The 14,017-nt window shown below is 34.4% G+C and overlaps 2 protein-coding genes across 2 annotated transcripts; both read right to left on the bottom strand.

The window, feature by feature from the left end:
* Positions 1-1,823: 1,823 nt before the first annotated feature.
* LOC143893942 (alpha-tocopherol transfer protein-like) lies at positions 1,824-7,888 on the bottom strand. Its single transcript, XM_077399843.1, has 6 exons — positions 7,586-7,888; positions 5,319-5,457; positions 4,814-4,973; positions 4,575-4,680; positions 3,861-4,224; positions 1,824-3,570 (listed from the first exon to the last, which is right to left on the bottom strand). The coding sequence occupies exons 2-6, from the start codon at positions 5,455-5,457 to the stop codon at positions 3,419-3,421; spliced, it is 921 nt and encodes a 306-aa protein (XP_077255969.1). The 5' UTR covers positions 7,586-7,888; the 3' UTR covers positions 1,824-3,418.
* Positions 7,889-10,078: 2,190 nt separating this feature from the next.
* LOC143894097 (uncharacterized) lies at positions 10,079-13,822 on the bottom strand. The gene is given in 8 exon segments (XM_077400172.1): positions 10,079-10,463; positions 10,465-10,502; positions 10,866-11,162; positions 11,405-11,676; positions 12,025-12,231; positions 12,580-12,736; positions 13,102-13,553; positions 13,810-13,822. Coding segments are annotated over 8 exon segments (1,464 nt in total). The 3' UTR covers positions 10,079-10,435.
* Between the last annotated feature and the right edge of the window lie 195 nt (positions 13,823-14,017).

Consider the following 14,017-nt stretch of genomic DNA (forward strand, 5'->3'; position numbering starts at 1 on the left):
CTCGTAATTTATAATACTTGCCGTTTATATTATTCAAGCTTTAAATATGTTGATCTTATAACTGGAAATTTTCCTTTACGAATAAATTACATGTTGTCAACACATTATTGCAATCGAAAACATTCCTCCGCCTTGCGCGGTTGAATGTCAAAAATTTGGAACTAGTTATAATCCTGCCTAAAATTTTTTTCAAGAAGAGGCTGACCTTGCATTATTAAAATTAAGTCGAGTGATTCTAAAGGATACTAAATCCTCATTCATTGCAATTTATTCTCATTACTTGTGAAAGTATTATTAAACATTTTGTGCAATACGATTCACGCGCGAGAGAGAAAGCAAGGAAAAAAGCAAATGTCTGAGATTATTTTCCTCTTTCTAATCGTAGGAAGAGGAAAAATGCAAAATATATGTATGTATGAACGTAAAGTCTCCGTGATTATTTGTGAGTTTCATCCGTCAGGAAAGTAGCAATCTTTTCGACGGACACGCTCGGGAACTCTTTTCAATTGTGCATATCGCATATGTAATATTGTGTTAGCGAAAAAAGTAAGTAATATTTTGTAAGATTTTACCAAAAAAATTAAACATTTTTTACATTTTAAAAATTTGCCCGCAAAGTATAAAAGAAAGATTTTTATTAAATCTAATTTGAATAATGATATACAAGTAGGAAAAAAAGAAAAAGAAACTTCTCGATATTTTTCCACAAGTTACTAAGCACATATATATTTTCATAGAATATATTTAATAAATTTATTGTTACTTTTTATAGTACTTCCTCATTTTTTATGTTTATCGCAAAATCTTCATTATTAATAGATTAATCGCTACTCCATCGTTTCATTTAATTTGTTTTATTTTTTTTCTATAAAGTCCATCGAAAGTGATAATGTATTATTTCGTTTATTATTTTGATTATTTATAATTGATTATCGAACGAAAGATAATTTATTGAAACCACTTTCACACAAATTCTTGTGCTAAATTAACTGTCGTAATTGAGATATCACATGTTGATTATCGTTATGCACACGCTATGTTATCGGTTATTAAGTGTCATCTCTGATGATAAGTTTAAATTGATTTATTGATCCCAGAATTGCAAAATAAGTTTGATCGATTAACTTGATCAAATAACTTACTAACCGACTGATTAATGAACTGTCTGAGTGACTGACTGATTTAGCCGATTCAATGACGATTGCAGGTGACTAAAAGAATGAAAAAGTGGGGATGCGTCTACACGGGAAAAGAGGCGACTACTCGTCTCGCATACGTGATGGCACGACGAATATTATATATCACCATCACCATTGTCGACGTCGCTGCCGTCGATGTATCGCAAAAGATTAATTTTTATTTTTCATATTTGTTAGACAGTTAGACCATCATCGGAATCATCAAACCGTACCAGAATAGCATGTGAAGAGACCTGAATAATTGATGTGCCGACAACCTAAGAAGACACCTAAATAATTGAGGTGCTGACAACTGATTATTCTTATATAAGTAGATATTATTATGCAGAAATTATGAAGCGAAGAGATATTCATTTTCGTGCAGAAAAGACGGGAAGAGAAATAAATAATTCAATTTTTTTCAAATTTTATTTAATTCGTTAATTTTTATACGTCAAACAGTTGCACTTGAACAATATGATTGTAGAAGTGCAATTTTTTGAAATACAAATATTTATATAAACCGAGATATGTCAATCTTGGAGACTAAAATTACACATCGATCTTATTTTAATTAAAAGGTGAAAAGACACTTCTTCTCCTGAAATTTTTGGAATAATTGTTTTAAGCCCAAAGACATTTCCCGGAAATTTTAATGTTGTTCTCTCTTCGACTTTCGAATAATTGAATGCCGGCACTGGCATTGATTATCTCAGGAAGTCGAGTGAACGCAAATGGAAACTCGGGCAATTTCAGCACAGCGGTTTAACCGCTGCATACAGCTTTCACTGGACACGATATTCTTATTCGAATCTTTCGTTTTCGTTCCACTTCGCAACGAATTAATGGCCGGCGACCGGCGCCGCACCTGGCGAAGGTAAAAGACATATTTTTTTTCTAAGAACAAGACTCACGTTTTACCGAGCTCAAGGTTTCCGAAATTTTACATTACACAACGCTTCTCGTCTGATTATTGTAACAGGTATTTGCGTATAAATTACATTTCTCGTGCTGTGACGAAAACATCGTTATATATGAGTCATTTGTGTGGCACGCAAAGAATCTGGCTACGTATTCGATATCGATTCAGGAAAATCTGTTTTCTTTTACGGGTTTATTTATAAATTACCTACACACAGCGTTTGCATACAGTTACACATATAATTCTAAAAGATTTTACCCACGATTTCTCAAAATAAAATAGGGTATCGATAAAAAATATCTGAGATATTGGAAAGCATCATGTAAATGATAGGTATATATCAGTGTGTTACATTTTTGCACGTTTGCCGAACGCAATCGATGGCAATTCCAACAAAAATGTAGAGAGCTATTACCGCAATTTTTTTTATATTGCTATACATTTGCTCAATACGAAATTGAGCATTACTCGATCTCTGAACATTATTGCACATTTTATGACATGATGTTGTTAGTAACAATAATAAACTTATTACTAGACATATATATAAGTGCGATATATTCAAACATATTGCTTGACTAAACATCGTATCACAATTTCTAAATTAAAATATTGTTTTTTGTGAAATATCAAGTTGGGCAATAAACTTTCTAAACTTATCTAATAATTTAAAAAAATAGATTCTAATTTGCATAACATTGTGCCGTTAATATGATCATATATATAGAGTAATTATCATTTTACTATATTATATAAAATTCTCAAAGAACGACGTTAAAACTGGATTATTTTACATATTTTTTATTAAAACGTGAAGATATTTTACAAAGCAAAAATCAATGAAAAGAAGAAATTGGTGAATAAAAAAAAAATATTTATATAAAAAATAAACTTTGTTCCCTAAGATTCTTTGACATCAATCTTAGGGTCTAATCAATCGTAATCATTTACGTTCCCAATAATAAAAATAAATAAATTATTGGATTAAAAAATTGTAAAAAATAAAAAATACTAACATTAAGTTAGTATCTTTAATCTCTACCATTTTTTCGGCAAGCTTTTCAGCGAGACTACATTATATGCTTCACAACTATGTTCCACGACGAACCTGGTCGTGTTATTTTAAAGATACTCGATAATGGGCATCGTACAGAATTTTGCAATACAGTTGTAGTCGAAAGAAAATTGCCTTAGTTTTTATCGTGGACGAAGTTTGTGATCGATCGATGTCGAAGTTTATGCGGACGAGCGATTTGGTTAACGATTGCCGTTGGCGACGATTATACGTCGAATTGATTCCGGGTACGCGTTAAACGATTTAATCGATCGACAGCTGCCGGAAGGATCCATCGAGACCGAACAAGTCGTCTTGCGTCTTTGGTTTACCTGGTCGCAATGCCTCGTTAGTCTTCATAGCTTCCTGCTCCTTGAACCACGGTCCGTAATCTTCCAACTTCTTTATCCACTGATCTGAAAGATAAAGTAAAAAATGCTATTAGTCAGAGAAAACAGGTTGAAACTTGTAACGTTTTTTTCTACATGCACTCCTATTTTGAATAGTTATATTTTGTTATGTCTCATACAGATGTCTCTTACATATTTAATGAAGAAGACTTAATGTCTTCGTTAGGAACTTGTCTGAGAAAAAAATGTATTCAACATATTCAAGAGACTCAAGGAAACTGCGCTTGAAGTTAAAAATAACGTTCCGAGATGCGTTTTATAACTCCGAACGAATAAAAGTAATGAAATGCCCGTACCGTGTATAACCTGAATGGGTCCGGCGTCGCCGCCGTACTCGGTTGGCAATATCTCTCTGGGTACGTATTCGTATAGCGTCTTGATGTCACTGTGCATGAAGATGCGATTGCGTATCTTCTCCTTCAAAAACGGCTTGACGAAATTGAGAATCGTGTCGACGAGCGGACTAATGTTTATCACGTGCACTTCCTTCAGCTTCACCGGATACGCCTCCATCGCGCACACCAGAAACTTCTTCACTAAGGCCGGCGTAAACTTGGCGAAATGTGTGGGCGTCGCGACGGAAGCGTCGAGGATGTAGACATCGCCGGCCACGCCGTGTTTTTCTTCGCTTAGACGAATGTCGCCGATCATGAACACCATCTTTAATGATAATAATGTCTCTGCGTTACTTTGAAGCTCAACACGAGACATGAAGGTACCTATCAATGTTTTCAAAAACCTGCAAAACTATCGAAATCGATACAATGAGTTCAGCGCTATAGATACTACAAATATAAGAAAGAAAGAATGACGCGATAAATTGTGTTTTTATATATTTTCGACAACAGCGGAACAGTAGAAAATGCAAATCCATCCAAATAATACGATTCAACGCACTTTTTTCAAAGATGTTAAATGCGAAAAGATGCACACGGTAAAATTTTACTGAATTTAGAGAGCGCGCGCGTTTTTTGGACGTTTTACTACCAATAGTCGAAATGAACTTATACCTTCATAGTTTCCGGTATATTAGGAGTCGGCGCTTCCTTATCGACTCCTCGCATGACGATCACTCGACATCCTTTCTTCGTCAGGCCCGGCAAAGGAGGTATATGTCTGCAGGAAGGAGACAAAGAGTTAACGTTTGCCTAAATCCGTTCGCGCGAATTACCTGCAATGTCTCTTTCCGTGTAAAACTGAAATCTTAAACTACCGCCGTATATGTATACCGCGATCGCGGTATCCTTACATGAGCTTCGTTATTTCTTGCAACACCGGCCTCGTGATGTCGCGGTTGGAGAAAAATTCAGGGACCACCGCACGCATTGTGAAATACATGTCCAGCTTCCGTTTGCATTTCTCCAAGGAGAATTTGCAGCCGCGTAGAAACGTCATTAATCTTTGATCATCTGAAAGACGATTTATTGTGTTAACTGTAAACACATACGGGTATCTGTATAATATATAGCGCAGCGATTAATCAGGAAACAATTTATTTAAAGCCTACTTTAGATGATCCGTATAATTCGTGTCGGAATGGAATTTTATTCTAAAAAGCATCTGAAGAGAATCAAAAGTACATTAATATAAAACATATATCGAAATTTATGGCATGTAAAATTATAAGTGTAAAATTCTATCCTAAAATTTGATGCGGATTGCAGAGCTATAAATGGGCTTCGCAACTATTCTATATAATCTAATGTAAGTACCATCTACTCTGACAAATATATCCGACAAAAAAATCATCGTACCTTCGAATTTAGGCAAATGCGGTTGCTTGACGAGCCACTCCTTGATAATTTCGAGATCTTTGTCGCGCGTCGCTGCATTCTCGTTCAACTCCACTCGTATCTGCTTGGACATTTCGTCCGTAGGCTGTATCAGCAGCATCTGCAAGCACAGAACATCGCAATAAGGAACGTCATACTGCTCGTAGACAAGCGAATTCGCGAATTCTCTATATAATCGGAAAGTCTTACAATAAAAAAAATTTGTCGTAACATAATAAATATATATATATATATCTCTTTTTCAGGATTAGAAAGCGTACAATTAAATTACTTGCAAAATAAATCGGACTCCGTCCCAATGTGCATAATGTCTATGTATTTGACTCCTTTTCGGTTGCACGTGTAACGCGCGTAATGTGCACTACAGATATTGCACAACCGGTTAAGATACCCATCGTTCCTTATGCCAGGAATTAATGCTGACCAAAGCGGCTTGCTCAACATGAACTTTCTCTAACTCGTCGCGGCTTCGTATACTTACGGAGAAGCAGAGAGAATGTTTCTTAATCTTTACCTCTCCTCGTTTCGGGGGAACGGCAGTATTGTTTCGAAATTCATTTTTTTTATCACTTATTTAGTAACCGTTAATTGTGAAAAGGTTTGCAGGATCACATTCTTATGATTTAAACGACCGTGAGATATAATCTCTTCGGCATTAAGAATAATTATTTAGAGCTCGAGAATAAATTGTTAAAAGAAATAAAAAAACATTAAACTGGAAAAAGGACAAAGTGAAAGAGTAAAAAGTTTTGCAATCATCAATAACTGCTTCCCAGCATACTTTATTATTATTATTATTATTATTATTATTATTATTATTATTATTATTATTATTATTATTATTATTATTATTATTATTAGAACAAAACAGTTATGACGCAAGCACTCTTGGCCACTGGATTATTGCTATTGCGATTATCTTCTCACAAAGCGCGGGAAAATTGGCTAGCGTGACAGTCTGCGAGTATTCGAAAAAGTGACAAGGTTTATAATATTATGTCTATGCAACATTAAAGGATGCAATTTGAATATAATAAAAATAATTTATTTTATAATAATCAACTATTGTAATATAGGAATTTAATAGGAAATAAGAAGATAAATAGAGACAGAGAAAGAGAGAGAGAGAGAAAGAGAGAGAGAGAGAGAGAGAGAGAGAGAGAGAGAGAGAGAGAGAAAGACCTGACTTCGACTTTTAATTAAATATTGAAGAGCTAAATTATACGATAATAATAAGAACTACGTCTTTTGACATCCTACGCTTTACATATCCTAAATCTAGTTTCCTCTCATAAAAAAAAATTAGATGGCTGTCCTTGGTAAAAGTTGAAATTGGTTAACACGACGTAGGTAGATGGTAGTAAAATTGCCAATCGGTATATGTTGAGTTATACTCATTAGAAAAAATAATTTTTATTACAGAAAAAGAATTTCTAGATTTAAATTTCAAATTTAATGTGTAATTTTGTATTTAAATATCCTTAATTTACTTTCCTCTCATAAAAAAAATAAGATGGCTGTCCTTGGTAAAAGTGGAAATTGGCTAACACGACGTAGGTAGTAAATTTGCCAATCGGTATATGTCGAGTTATACTCATTAGAAAAAATAATTTTTATTACAGAAAAAGAATTTCTAGATTTAAATTTCAAATTTAATGTGTAATTTTGTATTTAAATATCCACGAGCCTCCAATGTAAAGAAAGAAATAGATAAATTTATACTTTTAAACCTGTTTCCATAAATATAAAAAAAGATCTTAGATCAACCTCATAAATATTCAACATTTTTTAACGACTGTTTGAGATATTTATAGCGTTTATATGTTGTATTAAATTTATGTGTCGTGTCTCTGTACACGTGGACGACGAAAGGAAAGATATCAGAGCAAATTAAAAAATCCGAAATCTAAAAGAAATGCTTACAAAAAATGGTTAAAGAAACCTTAAATCGATACATTGCGGATTCGTTAACAAGCGGTTTTGCATTAAATATGAAACGCACGATCATGCACTTATTTTCTTTTTATTATATTTGAACATTTATAAAAATTAAGCGCGACATTTAAAACATATTTTGTTCCCTGAACGTAAATTTAATGACAATATCGCGCAACAATTTTTGATTCGATCTGCATGCAAAATGCGATGATCTCGATTTGAATAACGTTTCCCAAATTAAAAAAACATGATTTTTATATGTGACACACGTTACAGAGGCTTGAACTTACCTTGACCGATGTTCAGGGCAATTCACAGGCACAGGCAAACACTCGACGTGCAAACGATCACGGCGACGATGACTTTCGGATTGTTGCGGAAAGAGAAATGAGCAGAGCGGCGAACTCGAGAGACGTTAAATGAACAACGGAGTGGGAACGATTACCTCGTGCGTGGACCGGTTCTCCTTTATACCGTATAGAGATGCCCCACTCTTACTTTGCTTCCCGTTATAGTGTACGGTGAGAGAAAAATTCGATCGATTAGCGATTTTTGGGGGAAATTTTACTGACGCACTCGAAAAATATTGCTTTGTGAGAGACGGCTAGAAATTATATCGCCTATTCCATGACATAAAAGAATATATCCTGAACGATATCGGAGCCATTAAGTAAAAAATTTGTATATTGAGTATTGCGGAACGTCCAGACGGTGGCGAAAAAAAAAGTAGATTAAAATTATTATATATTATATATTATATTTTTTAATATATTATTAAAATAACCCCAAATACACTTGCTACCTGGTAAATTTCAATAAAATGTAAAGCTGATTATTATAAAAATATATTAAAATTCAAATGATTTTATGCGAAGAATTTATATTGTAAAGAGATTAATTCTCTTTTCGAAGGAAAGATTATAAGCTAGCTTCCTGTTACACAAAGCATATCCTCTAATAATCAAGCTCGCTAATCTTTTTTATCGTATATTAATAGTGCTTAATCAATTGTATGAATACTTTGCTCAGAAACTGTCGACACTTTTTACATGAGCAACCTCACGCTTCTAAGATGTTAATTAAACTAACACAACAGCAGCTTTTCAATATACATAAATGCGCTATCGTATCAATCTTTCTTGAGCAACCGCTAGCGATAAACAAAAGCATTAGCGGAATAGCCGTGCGTGTTACAATAATGTATGTACTTCGACGAAGACCGGAGAATTGATACGGCGTAAGTACTTGCGGATTGACTTACGCATCGTACGCAATCACGATAATTTCGCAATACGCTTACCGAGAAACGGCGATAGCTAACTTTAATATAATTCCGCGATTTTAGAAACTCATGAAACTGTAACGCTTATGTAACGCGAAAATCCTCGCCTAGGTGAGCGCGCCTGACCGCTTTGGTGCGCACATGCATCATCTTTTTTGCTCTGATAAACAACAAAAAATACGAAACTTTCTTCCCAGGTTCGATCCATATGTCTTTATGCGTCTTTAGCGAAAAGCTCTATTTTTGCTTTTTCGTAGATTTTTATACATTACAAATTATGCATTCAAATACCACATCCCTGGCGAAAATAATATATTTACGAGATGTTTGCTTAAATGTTGAGTAGATGTTTTGTTTCGGCTTTAAAACATTTATTAAATTGTTTATGAGATGTTCGCGGCTATGTTTTTCTTATGAAGTGTTTTAAGCGGCGTTTATAATGACATACTCTCACACGTTTCCATTATTAGAGTTTTCTAAGTATCTGTAAAATTTTTGTCAACAGAGGGTTAACCAAGTGATTGCAACGTGCTTCCAAACAGTGTAAACATCAATAAAACTCTTCATAAATAATGTAACCATTGATAAAACTGTTCGTAAACGAATATATTAAACACAATCTCTCACTAACAATTTTCGCCAGGGATACGAATCATAATTAAATCGAACGTAAAACAATTTTCTTTTTTTGCACGCGCATGTGTTTTGCATAAGTTTAGTCACTATCGTGACAGACCAGTCTAATTAAGTAATGTATTTAATTATGCTTGAGATTATTTTCGAATTTATATTTATCGTCACGTACACATATTTACGAGATTTACGCGATTTTCCTTGGAAAACTCGAGTTATCGGGTATAGGCGCGCGATCATGATAATTATTAACAAGAACGGAATCGCGAGTCTTTGTTCTCGCGAATAATTAGTAACGAGAGACTGCATTATTGACACGATGAAGATCGGCTCGATGCGGCGGCTTTCGCACGCCGCCGCCGAAGTGAAGATAACGGTAATAATCGTGCGTTTTCCCGCTCGATTCTTTACCGTATTCACTTCCGAGTGTATATAGAATCGCACGCTGACTAATCGCGGCCCGCGCGCTCATGCCCTCGTCTTACTTTCTTTCGCGGGATACGTTGCGCGCCGTTGTTGCACCAGGGTAGGATTACGCGAGCGGCGACCGTCATAACCGGAGGAATTCGCGTGTATATGAAATTGCCGGTTGCAATCGCCCGCGATTTTGTAATTGACCGGATCGAGCAAGACATGTTTATACGCACGCGGTAAATACTTGCCCCCGCAAATATATACGAGCAAGTCAAACCTGTCTTCTCTGAATTGCGGACAGTGGATTATAGTGCGCTTAATTCTTTCGGTTCAAATTTTAACGACAGCTCCATTTGATGAATCAGAAAGTCATTTTTCTTTAAAAGAAAAATAAGTGACTTCACTGATCCAATCAGGATTACTCGTATATATCACGTAAGTACAATTTATTCGTCAAGGTTTATTTGCAAATTTAATCGATATTATAGTAATATTGAAAATTACATAAAATTATAATTTTCTGTCACTTTTCTTTAAACGCGTTATTCGCCGAATATTCTCTCTCTTACAAAGGTTTTTTTTAAATATTATTAAAATCGCCGATAAGTTCTCGTTTTCTTGCATCTATAAATTGTGTAAAATATAGATAGCATCAGAAGTAAATGGAAAACAAAAATATAGAAATAAAAAAAAATGTTATAGAGATTGAGTACAAAATGTTACGTCTGGTTTTAAGAAGACGTTATTGCGGCTTTGGCGAGGATCGAGGTCGTGACACCGAGTACTGTAGCAAGGCCATGCGGTATCGCCTTCAATGAAGTCGAACTTCTGGCTTGTATTTCTTTCCCAATTGTTGTTTCTTCAGCGTTTATGGTGCTCTAAACAGAAAATGTAAAAAAACAATTATCTTTATATCCAAAATCAGCTTATCTCCAGATCAGATTACTAAAAAAAAAATGTTTGAGCTAATTTCTACTGAAAGTCCTTGACACAAATCATTTGTATCAATATTTCGATTAACTGTATTAAGCATAAAATTTACACAAATACATTTTATGCAATTTGTAATTTGAGATGTAAATTAATTTATGTAATAAGCCAATATTATTCTGAGAATGCTGAGGTAAATTTATCTAATATGAACAATAATATATATATTACAGTAAACTTGCGACATTGCACCGGTTGTTTTTTAAACCGACATTATTTATTAGAGAAACACGATTATTGGTTCACCTTACCGGTTTTTCAGCCTTCTTGCTTCTGATAACTCGTTTTCGCCCTGGCAGTTCTTGCGAAAAGATCTCGCCGGTCGGCACACGCGAGACAATCGGAATATCGCGCCTTTGTCGATTCGTGCATTCGGAATCACAGCAATCGCGCGTCATCATCGCTTTTTTTATTACGATCGGAAGCTCATCAATAATTTTTGTCTCCTGAAGAATATGACAATTCGGGCCTTGTGCAAAAAATGGGACGGATCTTTGGTCTTCAACACAGATTTGCGTTACGATTAAGAGAGTGTCCCTCGGAGAGGTCTTCATCGATTAGAAAAAAATTAAGAGTTAACATTTTGTTAACATTTATATATTAATATACAATTGTGTTTTTCAATAATATTTTTATTCATTATATTTATATATCTGTCACTTCGACAGTCAATTAATATTTAACTATGATGTTCCAGTAAAAAACTACTAAATGTAAATTAACATTTTATATTTCTCTAAATTATTTTGAGCAAATCAGATCTGCCAGTTTTATAGATAGCACTAATTACTTCGCTTTGGAGAAGATCGATGACGGCAGCTCCCTCGCTTCTCGGCGCTGCAGCGATTAACATGTAACCATTATCGTTTGGAACAGATTTCAGCTCCCTGATGGTATTCCCGATTAAACTGGTAGCAGTTGGTTTGACAGAGAACGATTTGAATTCATTCTTGAACGTGCCATCGTTCCTGTGCAACGATTCGATCAGAGAACGGAAAAAAGCCATTCTAATTTTTGAGAACACGTCGAAAATATCCCATATAACATCATGATTCATCTCTCCTGTAAATTAAATAAATTTATCTTTTCTCCCTATTTTTTTAGAAATGTCCCCTGTATGTTTTTGTAAGCTGGCCGAGGATTATCGAAAGTTATCTTATATAACTTGAACTTTTATGCAGAAGATTGTCAGTGAGAAATAATTGGAATAATTATAATATATATTATCTTGTATTTTATATTTTATGTCTTGGAATTATTGTTGAAATTATCAAAATTTGTTTTATGCTTGGAATTTATTGCACCATCTCTCTCTCAATCCTCAACTAATTTTATCCGTTCTAATTCTTTAAATTTTTAGTATATGTATATAGAATATTAGCGTAAAATATTTGTTCTTTAAATATAAACCTGCTTGTGGCTCGCCCCCTGTTTTAGGATCTGCCCTAGTTAAAGGGGAAACAGGTCTCGCCCGGTCGCTAAGATCGATTATTTTCCAACCGTCGTTCGAATCGCGTTTGCTTTTACGTGATTCCAACTTCACGTTACTTTTATTGAATCTTCTAGACTCGAATCCAGGAATTAACGGGATCGAGAAATTGCTGCCGGAAACTGCGCCTGTTCGATGGAATGCACCAAATTAACGATCGACATAAAAAATTGTTAAGTAAGTAATAAAAGAATAATATTCTGTATATTTTTTGTGCACACAAAATTAACGATCGCTATAATAAATAGTTTAATAAATAATAAAAGAATGATACTTTGTATATTTTGTGTACACAAAATTAACCGACATAAGAAATAGTTAGGCAAGTAATAAAAGAATAATACTATATATTGTGTATACTTGTATTATATTTTAATATCTATTATTTTTTAACATTCTCTAATGTTTTATATTCCTATAGCTTTCGACACTTAAATTTAATGTTTAATTAATAAAACCTTTCTTTTATCGCAAACCTGTTGTCATTCCTCTCTCTTGCCTCGCCCAAAATAACAACTCTGCGATATTGGAGCGAACGTAATTACATTCGCAATCACCGCTTTTTTCATTGTTTTCAGAAACCGACGCGTTGTCCGTAGAAAAACTAGCGTTCTCGACCTTGTCGCGGCAACTCTATATGCGATATGAATTTTGCACAACTCGAGTTCGAACTATATTACATAATAATTTATTCATACGGCACAAAAAATAATATTGCACAAAAACTGAATTCTATAAATCTTTCCTTAAATCTAACATATTATGAAAACCACTTCTCTATTTACGGGCGTCATATATTTTATCAAAATATAAATTATTTTGTAATATTATGTTTAATGTAAATACTTAAATATACTTTCATATAAATGCGGATTTGTGCTGTAATTATTACTGAATGAAAAAGAGTTAAATAATGAAAGAAAAAATTGGTCCATCGACAATCAGTTTTCTAAAGTCTATCTGACATAAAAATGATTAATGCGATTATGGGTGAGTACTTGAAGAAATCCTTCAATTGCGAGGGGCAGTCTTTCTTTATAATCCTTCCACGAGTTCTCTTCCCCTTTCTCATTCTGGCCCCTTTCATCGATCAGGAGCAAAATGACATTTCGAGGAGTAATAATAGTATTAGCGTTTTCTTCGGAAGAATCGGAAGCGTTGTTCCTGATTGCTAATACTATTTCATTGATAGGTTTCATCTCGATGAGCTTCATCCCGGTCTCGATATTTTCGGTTGTTGATCTCTTCTCGCGCGTCTGATTATCCGGTACATTTTCTATCTTTGCATCTTTTGCTTGCAAGATCTTATCCACGCTCGTCACCTGCATCTTGTCCTTCAACGCAGAGTCGACAAATACTCTTCGATAAGTATTCAAGGACGGTGCCGTGTCCCACGCAGAAGGCACAAGCGCTATTGAAGCGTGACATAAATCATCAATACGTGTAATAACTCAATATGTATTTAAAAGATACATTATGCATTTGTATATGCTGTGGTCTATTTGAAAAAAAGAAAAGGAGAAATATTGTGACATTCACATAGACGTATAATTTAAAATAACGATCCTTTTAAAACTATGCTGAAAACTGGGAACTAAATAATTGACTTCAGTGATTAATACAGTTTGCATTTCCTTGTTATCAATTACAGTAACAAGTGTGACTATTCAAACGAAGCGAAGATAAAAGCAAAGGTTGGTCGGTACCTGAACGATCCATCGTAAATCCAAAAGAGCGTGTCATCAGCGACCACAGCATCATAATGAAAATACCGGAACGTGACATGACTTCTGCTGACGAAATTAATTTAAACGTTTTTATTACGACGCAATTAGATTATTTCTTGCGCGCGTCTGTCTATAATATATCACTCACCCGACTAATCGACTTGCAGCTTATTTTTTATAGAAACGT

Source organism: Temnothorax americanus, unplaced genomic scaffold, assembly GCF_048541705.1.
Source record: "Temnothorax americanus isolate GAGA-0224 unplaced genomic scaffold, ASM4854170v1 Scaffold13, whole genome shotgun sequence".
In the NCBI taxonomy this organism is placed as follows: domain Eukaryota; kingdom Metazoa; phylum Arthropoda; class Insecta; order Hymenoptera; family Formicidae; genus Temnothorax; species Temnothorax americanus.

What these genes read in the sequence shown, in the direction of transcription:
- LOC143893942 (XM_077399843.1), bottom strand. Translation starts at nt 5,457, where the DNA reads ATGCTGCTGATACAGCCTACGGACGAAATGTCCAAGCAGATACGAGTG. An exon ending in ATATACCGGAAACTATGAAG is followed by an intron (nt 4,225 to 4,574) that starts GTATAAGTTCAT and finishes TTATCATTAAAG; the next exon opens with ATGGTGTTCATGATCGGCGA. An exon ending in ACCCATTCAGGTTATACACG is followed by an intron (nt 3,571 to 3,860) that starts GTACGGGCATTT and finishes TTTATCTTTCAG; the next exon opens with ATCAGTGGATAAAGAAGTTG.